We start from the raw sequence: 26766 nt of genomic DNA, 5'->3' as shown, positions 1-26766 counted from the left end.
ACACGAGCCTTTTCACCCATCCGTTCAATCGATTTTGATGAAAGACAGGGACATAAGCTATTTTTTGTCCCGAAATAATACAAGAGTTTCCACGGACTTTTTGAAAAATTCCTAACCGCCTTGAGGAACTCGCGGGCATCATCTATTTGGTACAGAGGTAGCCTACATCCCAAAGATGGGCATAGGATACTTTTTATCCCGGCGAATCAAAAATTGCCGTGCGGATGAAGTCACGGATATCATCTAGTCTGACATAATTTTCCAATGGAATCCATATTTTTTCCAAAGCAAAATTCCAAAAATCTTTGAAGAATGCAAAATTTTTCAGACATAATGAGAGCAAACAGCATTTTACAGCTCACTGAATAATAATGAAAAACCGGAAACAATCCTTGCCAAAACTTCGTAACTAGGGCGACCAATTTTCACATTGTTCAAGGATTTTCCTGATTTTCGATATAGCACCTTAATTTTCTTTCTTGTATAGTCTACTATCGCATTTTTACATTTACTTAAATCGCAATAAAGTTCAAAACCAAAACCAAATTAGGTAAGGACAACCTTTTTAAAATTACCATCAATTTTCAGATTTCTGTTTGTGGATTTGTGTAACCTCGTAAATCGTAACAATACCTCAAATCTTTTCTTTTCTTGGCAACACGGCTTTGCAGGAGGGTGATAACTAGCCACGGCCGAAGCCTCCCACTAGACCAGACCAGAGGAAATTCAGAAATCATAAAGTCTCAAGTTTCCTCTGTCAGGAATTTAAGCCGGGACCTTCCACTGATAAGAACACAACGCTCACCACTGCACAGGTCAACTGAGGTTTTCCAAAGAGTATAGTAACAACTCATAATACTTTGGTTTGGTTACATTACGGAAAGTAAACCGTTTTCTTGCAGCACGAATTTCGCTAAACATAACCCCATAAATCCAAAACACATTTAATTATTATGAAAACACGTGAACACTTTGATAAATTATGCGTCTTTACAAACATGTTGTTGTAGTTTAAAAGCTCTTAAGGCCAACACACACCGGCTGAGTGACGTGGAGTTGAGTCGTGCGGCTTCTTTCTTGATAACTACTTTTGAATTAAGCTTTATTTACTTAGCGGCTATCCATTTTGCTGCATGTCTATTAGATTCCAAGCAGTGTGGTGAGTGGTGACAATTAAAATGATGAGCAAGATATTTCAGGCTAGTGTATTTATTGATTAATGGCAATATTCATAAGAATTGAGAATGCAATTAAAGTGAAAAGTTGAATCCCAAATTTGAGCTTCTAAAAAGCTACCAAATCGCCGATCGTCCATGCAAAAAGCATTATATTATTATGTGTGATGCGATGCGATACGCTGCTATGTGGGCCCTATATGATTTTGCATATTTATATCCCTTACATTGTAGCTATGGAGTCTAACTTTATCGATAAAATGGAAACATTTTTAAACATCGAAAATGTAATGTAAATCAAAAGTTCAATAGGAACTTAGAACAAAAGCTTCAAATCGTCGATTATTTAGTGATTACCCATGAAAATGAAAATGGTATAGTTTATTTCTTTGAATATGGAATGACAAGATGTTTACAATACAGAGTTGAGTCAACCCATCCAGTCAGGAAACCCTGACTTTTTTGACAAAGTAGGTAGTTAAGTAAGTTTGTGTGCATGTGTGTTTGTGTGTGTGTGTGTGTGTGTGTGTGTGTATGTTTGTTACTCATTCACGCAAAAACTACTGGACGGATTGGGCTGAAATTTAGAATGGAGATAGATCATACCCTGGATTAGCACATAGGCTACTTATCACGGAAAATCAAAGAGTTACCACGGGATCTATAAAAATCTAAATCCACGCGAACGAAGTCACGGGCATCAGCTAGTAATTACTAATTTAAATCATAATCAGAAAGAATCGAGTATGCGATGCCCCTAAATACTCTTTAGTTGTATTAACTGTACCTAAGTCACGAAATATCCTGCGGTACAATCGCCATTTCCTGTCGAGGGTGCCAAGATCGGTAAAAACCGGAAACGATGAATTGCAAACACCATTTTGAATTCGAGTAACATACTAAAATATTAATAATAATTAACACATTTAAATTTAACTGTATAATTAATGCGTAAACCTGAAAAGTGCTATAGGTGCCCACAAGTTAGTGTAATAGTTACATTGCTTATATCCTTTGTTTATTACATCAAAGGGAAAAACGGAACCCTTATAGGATCACTTTAGTGTCTGTCTGTCGTGTCTGTCGAGAAACCTATACGGTTCTTCTCGTTGACCTAGAATCATAAAATTTGGCATGTAGGCTCTCCCTATAGTCGTTATTCCTCATTACTGAGGGTCGTGACCCATTTCCATTAATACTATGGTAGGAATTCTCTGGGGATAATAATGCGGTGGGTTCCCAGATCCTTCCGCACACGACTCTCTGAGAGAACGAGATTTCGACTCTTAGGTTAATTGACAGTTAGTGATAATAACCGGGACCGACGGCTTAACGTGCTCTCCGAGACACGGAGGGAACGAAAAGGCCAAATTTGGACCTCTGAAGTCATTCACCCATCCAGTTACCGACTTGGGTCAACGTTGCTTAAAATCACAATCGATAGATATGCGTTGTCACAACTAACGCTAAATACAAGTTAAGAAAAAAATTCACAAACCGTGAATTTGTAGTTATCAACATCATAAAAAAAGCATTGTACGATGGTATACGATGGCCACAGAGTACTTATGGAATCCTTCGTGTGCTAATCCGACTCGCACTTGTCCAGTTGTTATCATCGCCTTTTTCCTGAATTAGCAACGCGTAATATCACCATGAAGCCGACATAAAACTATCAAAGGTGAACGTCCTACCCGTCTTGCAGCCTATATAATTCATCTCTGACATCTGGAGTCTGGACATCTGCCAACTCTCAGTGCCGGACACATTTGCGGGAACTTTTGCATTTTTGGGTTTCTGGAAAAGCAATAACGCAACGTAAGATGAGTTGTAAAGAAAATCAAGAACTACAGAATGTAGTAGTTCCCATTTATAGACACATTTAAGGCCGATACGCACCAATTGCGTACTCGTGACACGTGCGTAGTGACGTGCGTAAACCCCTAACTAACCAGGTTACGCATACGTCAACGCTTTACGCAAGCTGTGTGCCATATTTCATACAGTTCCATACATTACAACGCAATGGTACGCGCTACGTCTACGCTTACGCAGCCTGTGTGAACAATCTATAAGGTAGGATAACAAATTTTTATAGTCACACACCTTACTAACAGTGGCATTATATAATTTATTACTATTGCTGTTTTACAGTTAATATGGAATGCTGAAAAATAAACACTTCTAAAGACTAATTCGCTAGGCTGAACAGTATAGTTACTTTATAACGGTTATGTTATGATCAAGCAAGACTTTTTGTCTTAATAATAGTATTATACTTCTACGGTATGCGCAGTGGAAAGTGTTCCAAGCTGACAAAATATTGTGATTTCTTCAGATGTTACCCATTATAAGGGGTAATAAACTGGGTGCTCCAATTTTCAACATTCAAAAGTGTAATGTAAACAAAATTGTACGTAATAGTCACGGATGAGCACAGGCTTTGTAAACATACCGTTTCGTAAGATGACCTCTTTTTTACCCGACTTCGGCAAAGCCAAAAGGAAGGGTTATGATTTTAGCAGTTTGTGTATGTATGTACTATGTATGTTTATATCCAGATTCTGTGTGTTCCATCGTAGCGCCTAAACTATTTTGTTGGTTTTTATGAATGAGGTTTCAATTGATTCGTTGTAAATGTCCGGGTGACATAGGCTATATTTCATACGAAAACAATTTACCTAACGGATGTTACATCAAAAAAGTGGGGGGTCTCCAAAAATGTTTTTTGTTAAGTATTGTACGTATAGTTATCGAGTGTCATCGAGGATGTCAAATGAAAGAGGAGAAAATTCTGAGTTCATGAATACAAATGTACTATAACATTAAAATTTACCAAGCAACAGAAAAACACTTTTACTATAATATTTCAGCGTTTATTAAGACGATCGTAAGCGGGTTTTAGTTTTAAACTTTATTATTGAACTCGAGTTAACGCATAGATCTGGGATTAACCCCGCAGTAACTGTAGACTGAATGACGCACGGACACCAGTGCCGACCGCAAGGGCGACTATAAAATACTGTAATTATTTAGATTTAGGACTAATAGCAGATGGAGTTGAGTAATTAAAAGCTACAATGATGAATCTGTTAGCAGCAAAGCTTCGAATAACTTTAGTATCCAGCGTTAAATTCATTATCATCATTTCAAGTGTCAACCCATCACCCGGTCCACTATGGGTCCACTCACACAATAAGGAAGGGTCTAGGGCCTAGGCCATAGTCCACCACGCTGGGCAAATCTGGATTGGTAGAGTTCACTCATCTTTCAGAACACTAAGAAGAGCTATCAGCCTGCGGGGCTCCTCACAATGTTTCCCCTCACCGTTAAAGCATTTAATTGCTGCAATTAAAGAAAGAGTCATCTTCTCCCCTCAGACGTATCCAAAAGGGGAACCAGCAGGGGAAACCCTCATTCTACCATTTTGTCAACTGCTCATCGTCGGAGACTAGAAATTATGGGCATAGATAGAAGTTAGAACCTATACTATATACCATAGACCATAGATTCTATTTGGGTTAAAATGTAAAAACATAATAATTTAGTTTAAAGACAACCATAGTTATACATTTATTTCGCAATCATTTAATCAACGTCTTTAATCTAATCATTCGGAATCGCATTAACATTTACATTCCCAACATCCAGATCGTTTTGAAGTTTCATCAGTTTATCTTTGAACGTTTCATCTAAACTATTACCATCCTTCCCTTGAATCATCCTTTGTAAAATATCTTTCATTGCTTTTACATTTGTCATATTTCCACTATTTTTCATACTTGTTTCGTTTGGTATATCAAGAACTGTTGCATTATTTTCAGCTATATATTTTTCGATATTTGCAAAATTTTCGTTTCCAAATGCACATGTTTTTACTGTTTTAATTAGTTCTATAGCTTCGTCTTCAATGGTTTTTATGACTTCTATGAGACATGCTTCATGCATAGCGCCGTGAGCCATAAGTTTTGTTAGATCAACAACACCGTTCACTAGCTTCCCTGTTATTTCCATCATCACCGACTTTATTAGCGGGGACTGTGAAAAAGAAAATGTACTTAATTATTGGTTACTTACAATCAAACACATCACGTCAGCATGAATGTTTGAAGTCGTTCATTTGATTTTCTCTGCATTGTATTCCTCATTGAGGAATTAGTTCCTATTGGAAATAGATAGGCTCCCTTTCCATTAATGGTAGGAGTTCTTGGGATAATCCATTCTAATATTATATTAAATGTGAAATTGCGTCGTTCTGTCAATCTGTCTGTTAATTTTTCCTAACCGTTTTGGATGAAATTTGATAGTAGATATCTTGCATTCCGGAAGTGGGCATAGGCTACATTTATCCCGGAAAAATGTCAATTTCAAAATCTTCCTTCTTCTTTAATTCTCGTGGCGTCAACTGTAAATACGACATACCCTTGATTTAATGGGAAACTTTCAAATATTTGTGCCAATTTGGTTTAGAAAAGCGTTAAGTAAACTTTGAGCAAAAATGAAAGCATTAGTAATGATGGTAAAGCTTTGTTGATAAAACAAATGGTACAAGCAACCACATTAATAGGTGACCTTGGTGAAAACATAAAAACTAAAACTAAATATTGTAAGGCTGGCTTTTTAATCAGTTTTTCACCTATAACTCTAATAATAAATACTTAAAGAGTGATTGGAAAAGTCTGAGGAGAATTTAGCAAAGAAGAAAAATAATGATTACGTCCAAAACTACACTAGTTTAAATAAATAATTACAGTTCCCACTTGATTCTTTGATTAGACAAGTTGATTCATTTTACTACCTCTTTGATTCAAATAATAAACTATTTGAACTTTTGAAAAGCGAGTTCCGATTCTGATCTAGAGCTTCTCGCACATTGAAGCCGTGTCGAGGAGGCCAATCAGATTATTGTTAAATGATGTGACAGCTTTATCACGTCATTTCGCAATAATCTGATTGGTTGAAAACACACGTCTCCACTTAGCGCTGCTTTAGTGGAAGCACACACTAACTTTAGTCATTATCACGATCTAAACTTGCTTTAAGAGGAGTTTATTTGTATTGTGCTCCAAACGAATGTAGTTAGGCTCTCATTTGAATATTAAACAATCAGACTTTTTTTTAATAAACGAGCAAACGAACAGGCTTAACACCAGGTCCCCTGATGTTAAGTGATTACAGCCGCTCATGAACATTTGCAGCACCAGAGGAACCCCGATGCTTTGCCGGCATTTCAGGAATTGTTGGTCCACCCCTTGAAAAACCCTATCTTGTAATCCAGTGGGAAGTTGATTCCACAGTTCGCATGTGCGTGGTAAAAACTCAATGAAATCATACAGATACGTTTTAGGAACTACTATAATACCTTTGTTTTGCTACATTTCTCAAGGCTTATGATCTCAACGATTTGCATACAAATCTTTAAACCTGTGTTACTTTAGAATAAGATACTTTTAAGAAATCTGGCAAACTACAAACAGATTATTAATTTCTGAAACGTGAACTACAGAAGTTGAGAACGTGCTTACAGAACTTCATGAAGACCAAACTATTTTTAACCCCCGACCCAAAAAGAGGTGTGTTATAAGTTTGACGTGTGTATCTGTGTATCAGTCTGTGGCATCGTAGCTCCTAAGCGAATGAACCGATTTTAATTTAGTTTTTTTTTGTTTGAAAGGTGGCTTGATCGAGAGTGTTCTTAGCTATAATTGAAGAAAATCGGTTCAGACGTTTGAAAGTTATCAGCTCTTTTCTAGTTTTCTTACAGAGGTTTTTGTGTCGGGGGTTTTTTAAATTTTGAGTTATTCAATAGAGAGCGTTGGGGAGCGAGGTAAGGAAACTTTTCTTGAGAGAGAATAAAGATTATTAAGATAAAATATTAAAATTTTGTAGCCAATTTATTATTTCAAAAAATATTAAAATCATCGAGAGCCATTAAATATTAATTTTGCGTACGAAAAGCCGATTTATTTCTCGCCTAACAACGCGCGGATATGAGTAATTTAGTACGTAAGAAGTTTTCAAACAATTTTATTTGGGTTATTTAGTTTTTATATCATGCAACGTGTTCTGGGTTTCATCAGAGTTTGTGGAAAATGTTTCACTCGCGGTGCTAAGAGCGTTTCCGTTAAATCGTTAACGTTTTAGAGTGAAACAGAATTCGATGGATCATCTGTGAGGAAAACGCGTACCTACTTACCAGTTATGACTTTACTCGTATAATGGCAATGTTGTTCATTGATTTTAGAAAAAGAGCATCCCAAAGCTCAATCAATTTAAAACATATTATAATTTCTCAGATAATGAATGTATAGGTATATAATTTTGGCAGGGCATATAGTTCAAAAAAACCGGCAAAGTGCGAGTCAGACTCGCGCACCGAGGGTTCCGTACTCGGGTATTTTTTTCGACATTTTGTTCGATAAATCAAAAAATATTATGTATAAAAATAAATAAAAATCTGTTTTAGAATATACAAGTAAATCCCTTTCATATGATATCCCACTTGGTATAGTTATCTTACTTTGAAAATTGAAACACATTTTAATTTTTTTTTCTTTGATGTAACCACAAATTCACGGTTTTCGGATTTATTCCTTTACTTGCGCTATTAAGACCTACCTACCTACCAAATTTCATGGTTCTAGGTCAACGGGAAGTACCCTATAGGTTTTCTTGTCAGACACGACGGACGGACGGACAAGTGTAAATTAAAAATTTATAACACCCCCGACAAGTGAAGGTTACAGTAACTAGAAAAGAGCTGATAACTTTCAAACGGCTGAACCGATTTTCTTGGATTATAGCTAAGAACACTCTCGATCAAGCCACCTTCCAAACAAAACAAAAAACAAAATTATAATCGGTTCATTAGTTTAGGAGCTACGATGCCACAGAATACACAGATACACACGTCAAACTTATAACACCCCTCTTTTAGGGTCGGGGGTTAATAAGGTAGGTCTCGTCGGAAGTCTTCTACACGGCAGTTTACGTATACCTACCTCTGCTATATGAAGACGCAAATAATCAAAAATACGCAAATCGATCTAAGTGAGCTCTCACCTTCGAGATGACGCACTTGATGACCTTCTTCAGAGAGTCGTGGTCGTGCCCGCAGACTTTTAGCAGCCCATAAATCTCCTTCTTTTTTTCGTACAGCTGGAAAATCACGTTTTATTGGTCCATTTATCTATGTGACATTCGAATACCCATCAAACATTCCTTCATTTTCAACTTCCCAGTTCCCATGTGATTTTTAAAGGCCCATCCTTTTACCTGATTTTCAATAAAGGTACATACTACAAAGATAGCTTATATCTTAGCCACGGATATTCATCATCATCATCATGATCAGCCGATCATCGGCCCACTACTGAGAACGGTTCTCCTTCTCCTCTCAGAATGAGAAGGGTATGGGGTAGGCCCGTTGGCACCGTTCGTTCGGGTGCGAAAACGAACCGAATCGACCTTGTCCTTTTTTATTTTTTTTCTTTACTAGAGGATTGCCCGCGACTTCGTCCGCGTGGATTTAGGTTTTTAAAGATCCCGTGGGAACTGTTTGATTTTCCGGGACAAAATGCCTATGTCAATTACAGGGACGCAAGCTACGAGTACCTCGGTACCAAATTTCATACAAATCGGTAAAGCGGATGGGTTTTTAGGAATCCCGTGAGAACTCTTTGATTTTCCGGGATAAAACTAGCCTATGTCCGTCCCCGGGATATAAGCTAACCCTGTACCAAACGTCAGAATCAGTTAAACTGTTGGGCCGTGAAAAGGTAGCAGACAGGCAGACAGACAGACACACCTTCGCATTTATAATATTAAGTATGGATTAGGTTTACCAACACTTTATTTGGAAGTCGGTTTATAAAAATGTTATTAATTCGTACTGTATTAACACCCGTCTTAATCATGTTCTTCAGGGTGATAACTTTGTGTACAGCCTGCGCAGGGTCTTGCCCGATAAGGGCGTAACCACACACCACCATCTGGTGCAGCGCCTTCTCTGCTAATGCTGAGGTCTCGTTCTGCTTTTGTGTTAGGCATATCTCCACCTGTGACACATAGGTCTAGTGGTTAGCATGTTCGACTACGGATGGATGAGGTCCTGGGTTCGATTCCCGGGTCAAAAATGAGTAGGTTTTAATACTGCGGTGCAGCCGGTGCGGGATAGTGCGGGGGATGTGTGGCTGTGCGGGACGTCCCTCGCCTCATACCCCGATTGCCATCTCGACCTGTCGCGTATATAGGAAGTCGGCGTAGTTTTACTTTTAACAAAAATAACGGAAACATTTTTAGAAACCCCCTCTAAAAATTTCTAATTAAAAAATAGAAAACTTTTGTTTCTACATTATAATATTATGTAAACTAATAATAATAACAAGATAAAGTAAATTCTATTTTAAAAAAATATGAAAAATAAGTTCACCAAACCTACCTCGTTTTCACCATGACTTTTCATCATGTCCAAAGTGCCCTGTATATCGAGCAACTTTTCTTGAATGTGCTGAGTTCCATTCTGAAGTAGCAACTTAATCTTTATAAGCACCATATCTACTGATCTGTAATTCAAAGGTTTTGATCCGGAAAAGCAGCCATCTTCTATACTTAATATTAGTTATAATAGTTTCAAGAATCGATTTGTTTCCTCATTCGTAATGCTATAGAAAGCCATACTAGTCTAAAGATTAAGTTGTCAGTGATTCAGGGGTCCGTTGTTTAATCATAGACACCTACAGTCTAACTTTAAGCAATCAAATACCACTTTTTTCAGTGAAGGAAAAGGTGAGGAACGATGTATGCCTGAGAGTTCTCCAAAATATTCTTAAAGGTGTCCCAGCCAATCGGCACATGACCAGTGTTCTAAATCCTTCTCATTCTGAGAGGAGACCCGTGTTCAGTAGTGGGCCGGTGCGGGGTTGAGATTAAGGTTGAGCTGATGATGATGATCAATTTTTTTTAAAAACTTTTCCTGTTGTTTGTAGCAATTTTTTTACTCTAGGAGTAAAATGTAAATGGCACAAAAGCAACATTTATATCGGACTAGCTGGTGCCCACGACTACGTCCGTGGATTTAGGTTTTTCAAAATCCCGTGGAAACTCTTTGATAAAAAGTAGCCTATATATGCTAATCCAGGATATTATCTATCTCCATTTCAAATTTCAGCCAAATCTGTTCAGTAGTTTTTGCGTACATACAGACAAACTTTCACATTTATAATATTAGTGTGATAAAATCGGTCAAGTACGAGTTGGACTCGCACATACAAGAAATACCACTTAATTTTTTTTAATTTTTATGGCAGTCTATTGAAATTCTCACTATTTGTTGTTAGAGCGGCAAAGTAAATACACATTCTGTGAAAATTTCAACTCTCCTGTTATTACAGTTCACGAGATACAGCTCGCTGACAGACAGACAGACAGACAGCGAAGTCTTAGGAATAGGATCCTGTTGACACCCTGTTACGGAACCCTAAAATCCTTTACCTTTCCAGGTCCACCTGGAATTTCCTCTCAACACTCTGCAACAGGTCTTCTCCCAGCTTGTATGTAATTTCATCCTCCAACACCTTGTCAAGGTCGTTTTTCTCCATTTCTGCATCTACCCACTTTATCAATTACCAAATATTACATTTTATATTACAAAGCTAAATTTTTAAAAGCTTTTAAGGAATAAGATAAATATGTTTAATTCCGTGGAAATTGATATGTATCTAACTTATTTTTCGGGTAACTTCCAATTGCCTGATTGAGTTAAAATTATACAATACGTGTGGTTCGGATGATTATGGTAGGTACTTAGGAGCATCTTTGATGATGGACATTGGAACTGACAACCGACGGTATATTTTGGCATGATAGTCTAATTTAAACTCGTCTGCTGTGTTTTCAAGAGAACTTTTCAAAACAAATGAAGACAAAGGCCTGATGATAGTGAAGTACGGTGGCAACGGAAAGTCTCGAAGGGCATATTATGGCAGAATACTCTAGTGTGGACTTAAATTATCTTTTCCTCTATAATGAGAATTGTCTAGTTTGGTTAAGTATGATGTTTTCCTTTAATGAGTATAAAAGTAAATTGCACTACACATGGTGATTAGCTTACATTAAAAAGCTTGCACTTTAAAAAATGTTTACCTATAGATTAACAGGGCTCTCTCCGTCACTCGTTTCCTCTCGTTTCATACAATCGTAGTTCCAATTTCATTTGAATATTAAGCAACCAAAGTCCTTGAAATTTTGCAGACATATTCTAGAAACTAATATCTGTGTCTGTGGTGTTTTAGATTTTTCTAAAAATATGTAGTTTTAAAATTACAGGGGTTCAAAGATTTGTATGTAAACTTTTAAGACCGCGTAACTTTGAAACCGAATATTTTAACAGAAATCTGGAAAACCACAGACATAGATATTAGTTTCTAGAATATGTCTGCAAAATTTCATGGACTTTGGTTGCTTAATATTCAAATGAAATTGGAACTACGATTGTATGAAACGAGTGACGGAGAGAGCCCTCTTAACATTTACTTTCAGTTATGTTTCAGTATTTTTAGATCACAATGTAGAGCGAACTTGACATGGAATTAAAAAGTAAAACAGTTTCATTTATTTTTCATTTTATTGTTTACCAAAATTATGTTATTTAGTGAATAGTGCCACACTGGCACGGTTGTTGGCACGAACACGGCCAATTAGTGAAACTAATGTTACTGTCCACCGAAAGATAATTTCTTTTGGACATTCCTTTCATTAATTAAAATAACAAGCTTAAAGACATGACGACATGAAGAAACTGAATTTTGCCATTCATTCATCGATGATTAATTTTTTTTAGTGACATTGAAAGACTAAAGAAATAAGCGCAATCCTACTAATAACGATGTTTCGCCTGGTCCTGCGTCTGATCTCTCTCTGGTTGTGTTGGATTTCCGTCCTATCGGGCTATGAACGTACGTGAGGGAGTAGAGAATACTCTCTACTCCTGTGTGTGTGTGTATTAATGTTGTGTGTGTGTGTGTGTGTGTGTGTGTGTGTGTGTGTGTGTGTTAAAGTTGTGTGTGTGTGTGTGTTCTCGCACACGCTTGTACACTGTAATATCTCCCGCGCAGTTGGCTAATAGAGATTGACCACACCGTGACCGAAATTCGGTCGCAAGGACACCATAGTGACAGTAGAAATGATAGCAAACCAAAACTAGGGATATTTACTCATGTGCCAAAACTATTCAAAGTAGGTACTTGCCAATAAAAAACAAATAAAACACAGTGAATCCCTCCAACGCCAGGAACTCATCTCGGAACGCCGATCGAAGTCGCACAAATTTCTCAATATCAAAACTTATAAATAAACGCGCCTAGACCGAAATAGCGGCGCGCTTAACCGTATCGAATGATAGGCAACTGTTTACGATATAACGCGCCGTAAAATCATATTTTATGGGTATTGAAGTGATTCTGTATAACGCCCGAATTGTTATCGTTTTCGAATTGAGGAATTTCAAAATTCAGAAACATTGTTGCTTTTTCTTTACACACGCAGACGCAACCTGTTAGACGCATAATGCCAAAAAAATAAAATGCCAATATAAAAATTGTGGCGTTTTGCGATACTGAAACACTACATACGCAAAAACAAAACGTAGAATGTTGAAATGTTCAGCCCTGACTTATCAACCCCAAAATTTCGTATTTTAAGCAAAGTGTACTTTACATATTCAGACTTAGTACTAAGTACTTTAAATATTTGGACTACGAGTATAATATAGACCCTTAAAATTTAAGATATCAATATACCTAGTTGTATTTTTATTCAGTTTATACAGTTTAGTTCTGTTTAATTTATAAATTTTTGCTATGCCGCACAATAGCAGCATTCTGAGTAGGTACTGTTTTTCATCATTTGGCATGTTACATTAAGATCTAAACGATTTTAAATTCTAAGTATTTATTCTAATGGTTTATGAATTTTGAAGAGCATTCCTAACCATTTAGTGGTAGGCTCAAGTCTTGACGACTTAAAAGCATTTCTAGACTTTGAAATAGGTTTAAATTTTTTTTTAAATCACAGTATATCGTCACGAATGACAGTTTTGTGGATTTCACATTTGGTGGGTTGAAAGTACAAAATAATAAACCACAGTTACTGTTAATTCTATTTATTTTCTTTATCTTTCGCTCTTGGACAATTACCCATACATACTTTACCCTTCTCGATGCATTTAGAACAACTCCTCGGATCGCTTATCGTTCCTACCGAAGTTTTAGAGTCACCATCTTTTGTAGCCTCTGATTGTTTTACATTTAAAGATGCCTTTTGAGAAGTTGCAGCTATTTTTGGCAGGTCTTTTAGTATTACTGCATCAGATCCATCTTGAAAAGCAATTTCTTTTCTTTGGCCGAGCTCTAGCTCTTTATTTTGAACAGGCGATGATACTTTTTTTGAAACGGAATTTCCTTTTTTTCTTTGACTTTGTTCTGGGTCCTTAATTTCGACTTCAACTTTAACAGCAGTTTGATTTATAAAATTAATGTTGTCTGCTGAACCCACTTGCATTATTGACAGTAACTAGAAATCAAAATCATCATATATTTTGAGCTCAAAAATCTGTTTTTGATCAAACTATTTCACACTACCCTTGATAGATGAAGTTGACCATTCAAAATGTAGTTGATACCAGATAATGCTCACGTCCTCATGCACGTGGATTTATATATTTTTTTTAATTTGTGTGGGAACTCTTTGATTTGCCGATATAAGAACTAGCCATACCGTCTTCAATGCAAGCTGCTCTTTAAGTATAACATTTTGTCAAAATGAGTTAAACGGATGGGACGTAAAAAAGTTACAGACAGACAGAAGATGCACTTTGGGCATTTATATTAATATGGATTATGGATTGGAAAAGAGAGTGACCAGAAAGCGCAGCATTGTAAGAACCCTTACTGGATGGACACAAAAAAGCGATGTAAGGTCTAGGCACAGAAATCCAAATAAATTTTATATATGGGTCTAGGTTAGACCGCGCTTGCCTAGAATACACCTCTTCACTCTTGCCGTGGTCGAATTCCGACGCAAACTAATTATAGGCTGAAATCCACGACACTTCGATATCAGTACGTACATTAGATTTACCTGGGCCTGTCTCTGACACTCCACTGCTCACTATTCGTCCCGCATCACATATCTAGAACATAAAAAATGGATGTTTTAATTCTTTGATTTTTATATCCACTGTCACCTTCACCCAACTTGCGTTGTAGCTCACCTCGCGAACCGTTTCTGTAAAATGGATAAGGATGGTTCCTTATAATAGGAAGTTTGCCTTTTTATAGTTTACTAGCGAATACTAGACAATATATTCTAATATTATTAAGAGGTAAAGTTTGTATGTTTGTTTATAGCAAGTAATCTGAACGGATTTTAAAAATTCTTTCACCATCAGTAAGTAGGAAGCTACATTATTTCTGAGTAACATAGGCTATATTTTATTTTCAAAAAAATTAGAGATCGCTACGACATTGGTTCAACAGCACCAATATCGTAGCGGATGTCAGAATCATCTGAGCACAAAATTTCTAAATTTTAGAGTATTCTCATCCTCTTCATACTCATGTAATATGAAAAGGACAGACGGTTTGACAGTTTTAAACATAGATATGTATTTAAATTTAATTTAGAGCTGCCAAACCTCGTGACTCTAGCTGTCAGTCGCGAGCCTATTGTTTAATTTTGTAGCGTGCACTTAAAATTAAGAGTCTTTAAATGGAAAATTCAGGTATCGTCTCTTTTTAGGAATATTAAAAAGAAGAGGATGCAGATACTCTAAATTTAGTTTAGAGAAAAACAACAAAATCGGCGCCATTGTAATACTTAAAGTACCCGTGCAAAGCCGGGGCGGGTCGCTAGTGTCATATATATTGGATGTTAGTGACAGTAGACGGAAAAGAAAAAGAATTCAATTGTAACATAATTATCACACTAATATTATAAAGGCGAAAGTTTGTATGTGTGTGTGTGTGTGTGTGTGTGTGTGTGTGTGTGTGTGTGTGTGTGTGTGTATGTTTGTTACTCCTTCACGCAAAAACTACTGGACGGATTGGGCTGAAATTTAGAATGGAGATAGATTATACCCTGGATTAGCACATAGGCTACTTTTTATCCCGGAAAATGAAAGAGTTCCCACGGGAATTTTAAAAAACCTACATCCACGCGAGCGAAGTCGCGGGCATCGGCTAGTCTGGAATATTTTACTGAACTTACTGCTTTCACTAAATTATAGTAACCGCTTGAAATCAACTCGATGAACTCATTATACAAACTTGTAGCAGGTCTGCACGTTCTGAAACCATCAACCAAAAATCCCAAAAATAGTATATTATGTAGAATCAACTTCTGAATGCTCTCTGTTAGGTATCTCTGCTCATGAATCTTTTTTCATTTCGCGCGATAAATTAAAAACTATTATGCATAAAAATAAATAAAAATCAGTTTCAGAATGTACATTGTACAGGTAAAGCCCTTTCATATGATACCCCACTTGGTATAGTTATCTTACTTTGAAAATTGAAAATACCAATTATTTGTTCAAAAAAACTTTTTTTTTTTTGTAATGTAACCACAAATTCACGGCTTTCGGATTTTTTGCTTTAGGTACTTGTTCTATAATACCTACCTAGCAAACTTCATGATTGCAAGTGAACAGGAAGTACGATATAGGTTTTCTTGATAGACACGACATACGGACAGACGGACAGATGGACAGACAGACAGAGAGACAGACAACAAAGTGATACTATAAGAGTTCCGTTTTTCATTTTAAGGTACGGAACCCTTGAAAAGACCGTACCTGAGTACATTCTCTACAAGATTACAGGGGCAGGTCTCGCAAACACAGTCGGGCACAGTCTGATCGGTATTGGACTGGTTGGCCAGGCCATAGGTCGGCTCTATTACTTGGGCCTGTCCTTTGTCCAGGCCTAGTGGTCCACTGACGCCACTGCTCTCATTTTCTCTGCAGGATAAACGGCAACTGCCCGACCAGATCTCACGGATTGCTGAGGCAGTCGCCTCGAATTCGCGGTTGTGATTTCTCTAAAAGATTTTAACTAATATTAATACATGCATACTAGTCAGATATATGAGAGTATTGAGCTCTAGTCATTATTTACATTATGGGGGGATGGGGGGTTCTTGGAACTATTATAAAATAGGGGGATATCCATGCTCAGTAGTGAGTTAACAATAGGTGGATCTTGATGATGACTACTATGGTGGGCTTTCATACTCTGTCACTTACGACCTGACTAAGAAAGGATATATTCATAAATTCCAACCAAGCGAAGCCGGGACGGGTCAACTAGTTCTAAATTTTAGAATTAGATATTTTGAAAAACCTCAATTCTTACGAATGAAGAGCTAGTTAGTTTTCAAATACTTTAAAGTAATCAAAAAACAAGGCAAAAATATCTAAAAAATTACCCAAACGACGTGAAAGTTACATAACAAAGAGGATTTAACTTACATACGCATACAAAACCAAAACAAATAGTAATAACACGACTACGGTAGAAACCATTTGCGAGGTTAACCTGCGAAACATAAATAATTACAGCAAATGTTTAGTCATGAACTCAAACTCCTTGAAACTTTCTTCAACGAAAATTCTACTCTCTGGAAGTTTAAATTACGTGCAAGGATTGTGTACAGTAGGAATAGTAAAGGATCCAGAATGCTTCCCTATATTACGCCACTCTAAAAAAGATGTGTTTTCTAAATTTTATAAGAAAACATTATGGACTAAGGTGAGTTTTTACGATCTCGAAGATCTCGACTTATTTCTGTTCTTTATTTTTAAACCACTTTTAAGATACATATTTATTATAACTAATTCAATACCAATTATAAATGCGAAAGTGCGTTAGTATGTCTATTTGTCAGCGTTTTCACGGCCACGTACGTAACCGATTTGAACAGGATTTTCAGATCCTAGCTCCAAGCAGACGAAGTCGCGGACATCATTTAGTGCATACTGTTCTAATATTATAAATACGAAAGTGTGTCTGTCTGTCTGCTAGCTTTCCTTTTGACGTTTGGTGCAGAAGCAAACAAAAGCTATTTTTTATCCCGGAATCCCAAAATTTAAAGAGTTTCCACGAAATTCTTTAGAACCTAAATACACATGTACCTATGCAGTTGCGGGCATCACCTATCTGCTACAGAGGCAGCTTGCATCCTAGAGAACAGACACAGGCTTCTTTTTAATCCTGGATATCAAAGAGTTTCCCACGGAATTTTTGAAAACATGCGAGTAAATCCACGCCTACGAAGTCGCGGACATCATCCCAGTATTTAATAAAATAGTTTTTAACCCTTACCAACATTATTAGGCGTCAATCCGAGTTCTACCATTTTGTAGTGTATTGAAAAGGAGGTTTATTTTAAAGGATATTAATAACGTGTTTGAGTATTTATAAATAACATTTTCGATGTGATTTTGGATTATTTAAATGCTGAAATCTGACATTCTGATATCCAATTCTGATAGTACTTTGACTTTGACATACTTTATTTGAGGTTTCGCAGATTAAATTAAGAAATTAATGATCTGCATTAGAATGTGATGAGAATGTATATAACCAAACTTCTTTGAGATATCAAAGAGATTTGACCACAAATTTGACGAAATGTCACTTTTAATCAAAAATTGTAACCTAAAAAGAGAGATGTGGGAGACCTTGGAGACCTTAGTGAAGACAAAGTAAACAAAATAGAGAAATAGAAGAGTAATAAAACAAGATAATGATGAGCCCTAAAAGTATTGAATTTTGATTAAAATTGTTGAGATTTTCCTTCATAGATTTGATGAATATTTCATTAAAAAGCAAGACGCTTCTAGGCACTCTACTGGGTCCCTTTTTCTTCTCATTGGGTATCCCATTTTCATCTAATTTTTATATTTTTCAGATACAGAAGGAGTAAGCAGTGGATGTGAAGCAAGTGCAGTCCGAGAAGAGATAGCAAGAGACTATGCGGCACTTCAAACTCGTCTAGGACGAGAGATCTCAGATAGAAGGGGTAAACTCGGTTACGTGGGTAAGAATAATTTAATCTTTCTTTTTCTCTCTCCCTTTCTACATTATCATACCTACTCATTGCAAATATATTAATGGAAGCATCACGACTCTTTCCATTAATCTGTGGTGTACAATACAATCATAACTATTCATATTCATCATTTATTCACTTAGATTCAATGTCGATTACGATACTCCTACATTACAAGATCTTATCCAAGCCCATCATTCTTCATCACCAAGGTTTTGCAGGTTTTCCTCAATAGAATCTACTTTCTGAACTGGTGGTAGAGTCACAGACATCATAGCATCTAACACTATTTATCCTACGTTAAATAAAGAAATTCTTATTATGAGAATGCAATATGACATATTAAACGTTTCAGCCCCTCGTCCAGTGGCAACAGAAGAACAGTTGTCAGCAGATTTCAGAAAGAAGCTAACAGAATGGCAGAGAATGAAAGGCGTAAGGCAACCACCACCAGTACCTGCGAGAAAAGATCTCAGCGAAGATTTCTTAAAGAAATGGGGTAAGTAAATGATAATCATATTAAACAAATTAAATCTTAACCTCCAAATCATGATCCATTTCCTGCAAAATCATTCAAAAATGAAACATACAATCAAAATGTCTGAAAAATACATAAATGAAATATTTTAGATGAATGGAAGCGAATGAAAGAAACAAATTCAGTGCCAGCTTGGGAAGAGGAGGCCAAACCAGACGAGGTTTTGGTTCGCACATCCACGGGACTCTTCAAGTTTCATGGTAAGTATAAAATAGCGCTGAAAGTATATACCTTTAACTAAAACTCATATTATGTAGACAAATAAAATAATAATGATATACCTACACATAATATTATTTAAGCCCTGAAATCTTTTAAAAAGATTAAACTAAATACAACAGGAGCAAAACTCGTTTGATGTAGTAGAGGGTCTCTGCGCTGCGTTTTCCGGTGTGAAGTCGCCACTGGCCACCTTGGGAGCCCAACGTCAAATAAAAATTAATAACTGTGCCCAATTCAGTATTTTTTTCGATGATATTTTTAGGAATTTCTCGTTCCTTCACCCGCAAGCTTCACGAATGGGAGAAGTCCAGAGGCATAGCCCCCGAAGCCTCCACGTCTGCCCTCCTCAACGCCGCTCGGAAGGGCAAGTTGCCCTCGTCTCAACTCACGCGCACGCAGTCCGATGGCAGCGTTGCGCCATCTGCAGGATCCGGTCGAATGCATGCGTCGAGTCTGAGCGTTAATGACGCCGACGATTTTGAATCCGAATACGAGAGGGAGCATTCGGTAAGATTGGAGTTTTAAGGTTGCTGTTTGAATGTTTATTTTACTAAGAAAACCAAGAGGTTTTTGCACTACACAGTACACAGGCTTAGATAGAGTTTCGTATAGTTCTTTTTTTCAGTCTGCCTGTGTATCACAGCCATTCTAAAATCAAAGTCCTACGTTTAATAGATATTTTAAATTCATTGTGATGTTTTAGACAGTTGCCGGTTTCGCCAAAATTTTAGGAAATATTTTCGAGATCCCTACCTTATAAGTTTTCTTGACCAGACTTGATGAACTTGACCAGTCATATCTGCCCCAGCTGGACGGCGCCGACGAATGTGATGCCGACAACGCCCGTTCAGCAGTTCTAGTTGAAGTGGAAGCGGAAGAGATCTGCACAGCCGCCCCGCTGGTGGCGGTGTCGCCTCGACACACCCCTCAGAAGCCGGTCTATACATACGGACAAGCTGAAGCCAGGCATCTGTGTGAGACCAGCTCTGCCATCACTGGTACTGCTGTGGTGCAGCCGAATGGTACAGGTAAGGAGCTTTTGGCCAAAGCAATGTCAATAATACTGAAACTCAAGAGTCACTGTCCAGACTTTTAATATGTGAAAGCGTCATTTGACGTATGTCTTTAATTTAAGCTCTAGCTGGTGGAGGCCAAACTTGATGTGTTTTGAAAATATATTTTTTTTTTGTTTGTACAAAACAATGGCTGAAACTTAATGATGATTTAGAATCAGCTCGTGAAGCGCTTTCATTGGATATGTCCGACATGAAGAGTTTTGCCGGCAGTATCAGTATTAAAACTAGTCTTTGTAACCTAAAGAATACAATATCGGAGGTCAAACAGCGGTACTCGAGGTGACTATTACAATTTTATTTTTATTACAATGTTTTATTTTTCTACAGTCGTTCTATCGGATTCCCGTAACGTGATGACAAGAGAACAAACTACAATGCAAAAGACGACGTCTCGTGACCAGGTAGTCCAGTGCGTTTATTTTTATACTTCATTTGTTAAATTTGATTTATTTACCATATCTTTTACCTAAAAAGATAATGTATCTTTTTCAAAACCTTGGAATTCTTTGCTGTCACAAGACATAAAACATTGGTTATGTGCGTAAGGAAAAAGAAGTAATAAAGCACAACTTTCAATTTATAATATTTGTATTTATTAAGATTTAGTACACACCCGTTTACATTTTCAGATATCAATACAAGAAAGAAGTTCTAGATCAAAAATGATTAGGCAAGCTAGCATAGAAGAAGATGCGAAGTTTATAAGACAAACAATTGAAGAAATAGAAAGAGGGAGTTCCAGTCGCTACAAAGAAGATACCAGATCAGATATTCAAAAAGAAGTCTTGTACGAAAAGCCAACACCAGCTCCGACTAGCAAAAGTTCAAGTTTAAAAAGCTTAAGACAACTTGATAATGTAAAAGATAGTAAAAACGGTAAAGGTAGTAATGATGATATGAAAGATGAAAATAAACGTAAAGATTGTGATAAAAACAATGGTAAAAAGAAATCCAAATCTCGAGCGAGGCTTGAAAGGGAGCAATCAAAACCATCTGAGAGCGATAGTGACCCAGAAGTGGACACAGTGACTGTTGAAATACCAAGAAGACGTAAACGACAACGCAGACCTTCGGAACGGCCAAGAACTCCTCCCACATCAATACATTCTGATTCTGATGGAGAAGTAAGCTTTCTTGTCCAATTTATAAACTGTTTGTAGTTCTAGAAATGGATAATTTAAATGAATGAGGTATGATAGATTTCATAATGTTGCAGTAGTAGATCTGCTGTTGTTTATGAATCCAAATGGCTGAAATAGTTCTAAATTTTTTATCTAAGAGACTAGTAATTTTAAATTTTGCCCAACTTTGGTGAACTCATGGTTGTTCTCTGACACAAATTACGCCAGCAATTTCATCGTGCCAGGAAAGTCGTTTTAATAAATTGTCGATGCAAACCCAACTCGCAGATAAGTACAGTTTTTCCTCATCCTAAATGAACTGATTGTTATTTATTTCTATTTTAGATCTTTGTGCTCAGACTTAAAGCACCACATCAGAGAGACGTGTCCCCTGAAGTGATAGTAAAAACGACTAGAAAAATCTTCTCGCCTGTTGTACGAAGCGGTGAATCTATTCCGAGAGCTGTGATACCAGTTAATGTTGAAGACTTAGATGACGTCAGACCGATCCCACTCAGCCGCAAATCTGAGTGCAGACAAATAGAACAGCAACAGAAACAAGAATTGGACAAGTCAAAAAGTGCGGGTGATATACAGGAAGAACAGAGGTCTAGGAGACCTCCCTTGCCACTATCCCCGCCTTCACAAAGAAAACCTCCATTAAAAGAAGCGTCTCCATCCATTCGTATTATGATTCAACGATACAATCAGAAAATTAATGAAGAAGGTAAAATTACTTTCAACGATTTCTTAAAATTATGTGAATCTTTACTCGTGACAAATTATCTAGTAGATAGGTACCTATCTCAGAAGAAAGTTTTAAATAACTAGGAGCAGCCTTTTGGATCTTTGATATAATTTTTACAGACTGGGCTGCACCTTTAAGTATATCACTTAACTGGTGTGCAAACCTGAGAATCCGTAATATTGTCAAAGGTGTATGAAGTCTGCCAATCCGCACTTGGCCTGCTGGTTGGTTGGTCGGTTGGCACGCTTAATGGACCCAAACTTTCCTCATTCTGAGAGGACACCTGTGCTCAATGTAGGTCGCGGATGGGTTAAAATGATTCACATGTATTAACATTTCAGGGCCTGGATCAGGCGGCAGTAGCGGCGCGTCTTCCCCAGCCTGGCGATCACCCAAATCAGAACGAAGGCGTCCTCCCGACATGCCTGTTAGTGTTAACATTAGGTAATCAATGAGCAAACTACTACTTGCGCAATGGGTAATTTATCGATCTTTTTTTATATCGTCTCTTATTGGCCTTCTATCGGATATACTTTGGAGAGTGTACTCAGGACGACCTTGCTCCTTCTTTACCATTCTACAACAGAACACTTGAAACCCTGAGGCATCCTTATGTAATGGACATCCCTGCACTCTACTTCCGCGAAACGTTTTTGCTTAATATTTCTGATACGAACCGCCAAGCCAGCGTCCGTGTTCCCTTGTTTGGTTGTCATTGATTGGTCTGTCAGTCAATCTTTCGTTTCTGGAGCGTTATAACAGAATAGCATCTATGCATGGACTATCTATTGTATCTATTGTAGCCGAGAGACCTTTTTACTAGAAACCAACAGTAGATACATTAGTTCTTTAAATATAAACATCACGTTTATTAAATTTAATTTCAGAAATAACCCGTTCCTAGAGAGGGAAGTCCAGAAATCAGCAAGCGCCTGTCAGCTTTCCCGACGAGACCAGACGTCTGTTGAAAAACGTCTCACGCCAACACCACAACCACAAGATGGCGTCCTGAAATCCCACAGTGCAAATGTTTTACATCCTGAACAAGAGGTTGAAGAAACCCCACCAAAGATCGAGGATAGCCAAGAAACCATTCAGACTATCACAGCAAGTACAGATACCATAATCCCAAATATACCAAAAGATTTACCTATCAAGGAAAGAGAAAAGTCGCCTGTTCTGCTCCCAGTTTTAAGACAGCAATCTGAGATAATAATTCCGACACTATCCAGGTTTATGCCACAGAACCCTTGTCATTACGAGAGATCCATGTCCACGATGGAAACCCCGGCTTTGTCGAAAGAGGCGGAAGCTATGAACGCCAGGTTTTCGGAAAGAGCCGCTCGAATAAGGGCGGCTAGAGATAAGTTTCTGGCATCACCGTCAGCTGTTCCTTTGAGACGTGAGGGGACGAGTTCTGCAAGTGATTTGAGGCCAGCTGATCGGTAAGAGTAACCATATACCTCGGTTGAGATAAGTTTGCATCTCGCTGGAATGCGGCGCCTGTCCCACTTCCCCTCTCACCTCCCCGCGGTCATCTTGTCGCGTCAGTACGGTTTGCATACTACGGTTACGTCACACTGACGTTTAGGTAGGTACGCCTAAGCGTCAGTGTGACGTAATCAACGCGAGGTGCAAACTTACCTTGACCGAGTAGTAAATAAAAAAAATATAGGTATTATATTTTTTTTATTAATGACAAGTATGATTTTTTATTAATGACCTCTAAGAACGCATCGTCACTTACCACCACGTGAAATTGAAAATGCCAATATATCCTTCAGGTCAAGCCGCGTCAGTTGTGGAAGTGACGTCACAGAAGATCAGAACAGTGCACAAGAGGCAGCTCTAGGGCGAAGCGCGTCGACCGGCATGGTCAATGTGGACAGAGACGCTTGGCAGAGGATTGCTGAAGGTCCGTTAATTTTAGCAAAGCATTATAACTTCTTAGTCATTATAACTTTATAATTAGGTATTTCAGCCCATATTGCTGGCAATATGCCTTGCCTAGATAGGTACTAGACAGATTCAGTCTAGGTAGATAGGTTGCTTAGATAGGTAGGTACTTCTTCAAATTCTGGCACCTAATAAAGGGTCATGTTCAGGTCCTCGCCGAGAGCGGCCCCGCTCTCGGTTCAGCCTGGCGCGGCTGGCGGCCAAGCTGCGGCGCAAGGAGGAGAGCGCGGTGTCCCGGCTGTGTCGCCAGAGCCTCTTCGTGCAGTTGCGGAAACAGTGAATAAATGTAGTCCAAAAAACATGGCCGTTGTTTTATTTTTAGGGTTCCGTAGCTCAAAAGGAAAAACGGAACCCTTATAGAATCACTTTGTTGTCTGTCTGTCTGTCTGTCTGTCCGTCCGTCCGTCGTGTCTGTCAAGAAAACTTATAGGGTACTTCCCGTTGACCTAGAATCATGAAATTTGGCAGGTAGGTAGGTCTTATAACACAAGTAAAGGAATAAATCCGAAAACCGTGAATTTGTGGTTACATCATTAAAAAAAAATTTAAATGTGTTTCAATTTTCTAAGTAAGACAACTATACCAAGTGGGGTATCATATGAAAGGACTTTACCTGTATATTCTAAAACAGATTTTTTATTTATTTTTATGCATAATAGTTTGTGATTTATCGTGCAAAATGTCGGAAAAATTACCCCATTAGGGATACCTCGGTGCGCGAGTCTGACTCGCACTTGGCGGGTTTTTTTTGGTTACAGACCAGACCGCGTACCTACCTAAGTACTTGCTGTTCTATTGCAGGAACCTCAATTATTGTAATTGACTGAATTAATTGTACTCTTGCTACAATAATAATTTTCAATGATCAGAGAATGTCAATCTCTGTACTTAGATGATACCTGTTACTTCTACCACATAGATTTTTAACCCCCGACCCAAAAAGAGGGGTGTTATAAGTTTGACCTGTGTATCTGTGTGTCTGTGTATCTGTGTATCTGTCTGTGGCATCGTAGCGCCTAAACGAATGAACCGATTTTAATTTAGTTTTTTTTTGTTTGAAAGGTGGCTTGATCGAGAGTGTTCTTAGCTATAATCTAAAAAAATTGGTTCAGCCGTTTAAGAGTTATCAGCTCTTTTCTAGTTTTCTTGTAGAAAAGAAGGTTAGATAACCGTTAGGTTCATAATATTATGTCAATAGACAAATGTCAAGCTGTCAAGATGGACGTTGCCTAAATACATAATTATTTATTTGAAAATGATGTTTTGGAAAACTCAAATACTTTGGATCATCGGGGGTGTTATAAATTTTTAATTTACACTTGTGCTTCAAAATAACATGTTCGAGGTTGGCATTCCAGCACCTTAGGACACCGGTTACCTTGTGCCTTGAGGCACATCGATGCTTGAGGCACTTCAGCTACGCAACACGCTGAGCTAAGTCGGTTATTCTGGTTATCCTACGGATCTTCTCATTTCATGATTACGAAAAGAAACTCCTAATATTAAGCTTTCTCCTTTCACCCGCTGAGTGGCTGCTTTCTTATGAAGCCTATTAGTAAGTCTATGTCTCGGAAGACTCTGGTCTTCAACCACTGAGGTACAGAGGAGGTAGGTACAATATAAATAAGTAAAATAAAAGGCACGGTAGCGTTTATTCTCAAATTTAATATCGTTTTTCAATCTTGACAACACCACAGTAACACTTCATCGTCCGCTTTCAATACGATTGGTAACAATAGTTACCATATCAAAATGTCAAGTTGGAACTAATAATAATTTTATCATCAAAAACACTACTACTTGTACAGTTATTAATTAGTAATAATTATAAGACTCAAGAGAACACTTACAAACAACGTTAATGGGTAATTTGGTTGAGGTAGATTCAATTATACTTTATAACTAATACAATGGCTTTTGTGAACATGAGGATTTTTTTTTCATTCAATAAAAAAATTGTACTTGGTTAACTTTCAATATCTATATATCTAGCACGTTACAGACGATCAATAGGTAGGTATTTAGTTTATTAATAAGGGTCTGCACAGACGAAGGGACTATTGTCCGCTGAGGACAAAATTCCCTTATCTTTTACTACGGTATTTCACCATACTGTTAGTCCATCGTGTGCGTCATGTGATAAATTTCTTATTGATCAATTTTTGTCCCCGGGGATACTAAGTCCCTCGTCTACGGTGGCCATTTTATTTTTATCACAATATCAACAAAAGGTATCCATAATAATTAATGCAATGAGGAGGACTATCATTCTAGCTTTTGGTGGCAAATCTTATTATGGGGATTTAAGTGTTCAAAAGTGATTTGACTCCATGGAATTAACTAGTTTCAGAAAATATACCTACCAATAAAAATGTTAAGTAACCAAATCAATACCATAAGGATAAAAACAACTCTAGAAAAGATCACATTTAGATTTTATAATCCCCATATCCCCAAAATCCATTTTTACAAAAAATAATCTTATAGTAAAACTTACAAATAACTGAAATATTTCGATTTCTTAATTAAGATTTTACTATGAGTTGCTTCTGGCAGATAGTAAAAATACAAAGCTACCAGTATCTAAGCTTATAGACTGGATTCGTTAAGTAAGCTTTTTGCGTATAAAAGGACAACCATACAAATATGGGATTTCGAGTTTTGCTCATTTGTTGTCTTACACAAAAATAATTATATAATTGACTGTTTTAAAAGAATCTATTTTTCTAGATCGAAATATTCCAGTGCCTTGTTTCCTTTAGGCAGGGCCTGTGATATCTCGCAGAACCACCAAATATAATACAATTACATTACGTAAGTA

General features: G+C 37.4%; 3 protein-coding genes across 4 annotated transcripts in view; 1 reads left to right on the top strand and 2 right to left on the bottom strand.

Annotated features, from left to right (window-relative positions):
* LOC123868896 overlaps positions 1–24238 on the top strand; it is a 29408-nt gene extending 5170 nt beyond the window's left edge. Inside the window, exons 6-17 of one of the 2 annotated variants that reach the window (XM_045911556.1) lie at positions 18144–18272; positions 18640–18783; positions 18915–19022; positions 19307–19551; positions 19853–20072; positions 20448–20521; positions 20750–21244; positions 21587–21968; positions 22331–22433; positions 22877–23434; positions 23774–23904; positions 24095–24238. In XM_045911556.1, the coding sequence (XP_045767512.1) occupies positions 18144–18272; positions 18640–18783; positions 18915–19022; positions 19307–19551; positions 19853–20072; positions 20448–20521; positions 20750–21244; positions 21587–21968; positions 22331–22433; positions 22877–23434; positions 23774–23904; positions 24095–24225 (2720 nt within the window). In that variant the 3' untranslated portion in view covers positions 24226–24238. Of the gene's footprint in view, positions 1–18143; positions 18273–18639; positions 18784–18914; positions 19023–19306; positions 19552–19852; positions 20073–20447; positions 20522–20749; positions 21245–21586; positions 21969–22330; positions 22434–22876; positions 23435–23773; positions 23905–24094 lie in introns of those variants that run through there. The other variant, XM_045911557.1, reaches the window with a different exon arrangement.
* Positions 4749–12608, bottom strand: LOC123868903. Its single transcript, XM_045911569.1, has 6 exons — positions 12423–12608; positions 10668–10789; positions 9616–9739; positions 9068–9232; positions 8238–8333; positions 4749–5213 (listed from the first exon to the last, which is right to left on the bottom strand). Exons 1-6 carry the CDS (start codon positions 12471–12473, stop codon positions 4782–4784), a joined length of 990 nt encoding a protein of 329 aa, XP_045767525.1. The 5' UTR covers positions 12474–12608; the 3' UTR covers positions 4749–4781.
* Positions 13320–17740, bottom strand: LOC123868906. Its single transcript, XM_045911573.1, has 6 exons — positions 17555–17740; positions 16702–16768; positions 16027–16271; positions 15441–15519; positions 14302–14364; positions 13320–13745 (listed from the first exon to the last, which is right to left on the bottom strand). The coding sequence occupies exons 2-6, from the start codon at positions 16753–16755 to the stop codon at positions 13332–13334; spliced, it is 855 nt and encodes a 284-aa protein (XP_045767529.1). The 5' UTR covers positions 16756–16768; positions 17555–17740; the 3' UTR covers positions 13320–13331.
* Positions 24239–26766: the final 2528 nt, after the last annotated feature.

The sequence above is a fragment of the Maniola jurtina genome, chromosome 10 (genome assembly GCF_905333055.1).
Source record: "Maniola jurtina chromosome 10, ilManJurt1.1, whole genome shotgun sequence".
NCBI lineage: Eukaryota > Metazoa > Arthropoda > Insecta > Lepidoptera > Nymphalidae > Maniola > Maniola jurtina.
The sequence above is the reverse complement of the archived record's forward strand: the minus strand, read 5'-3'. Positions and strand labels throughout refer to the sequence as shown.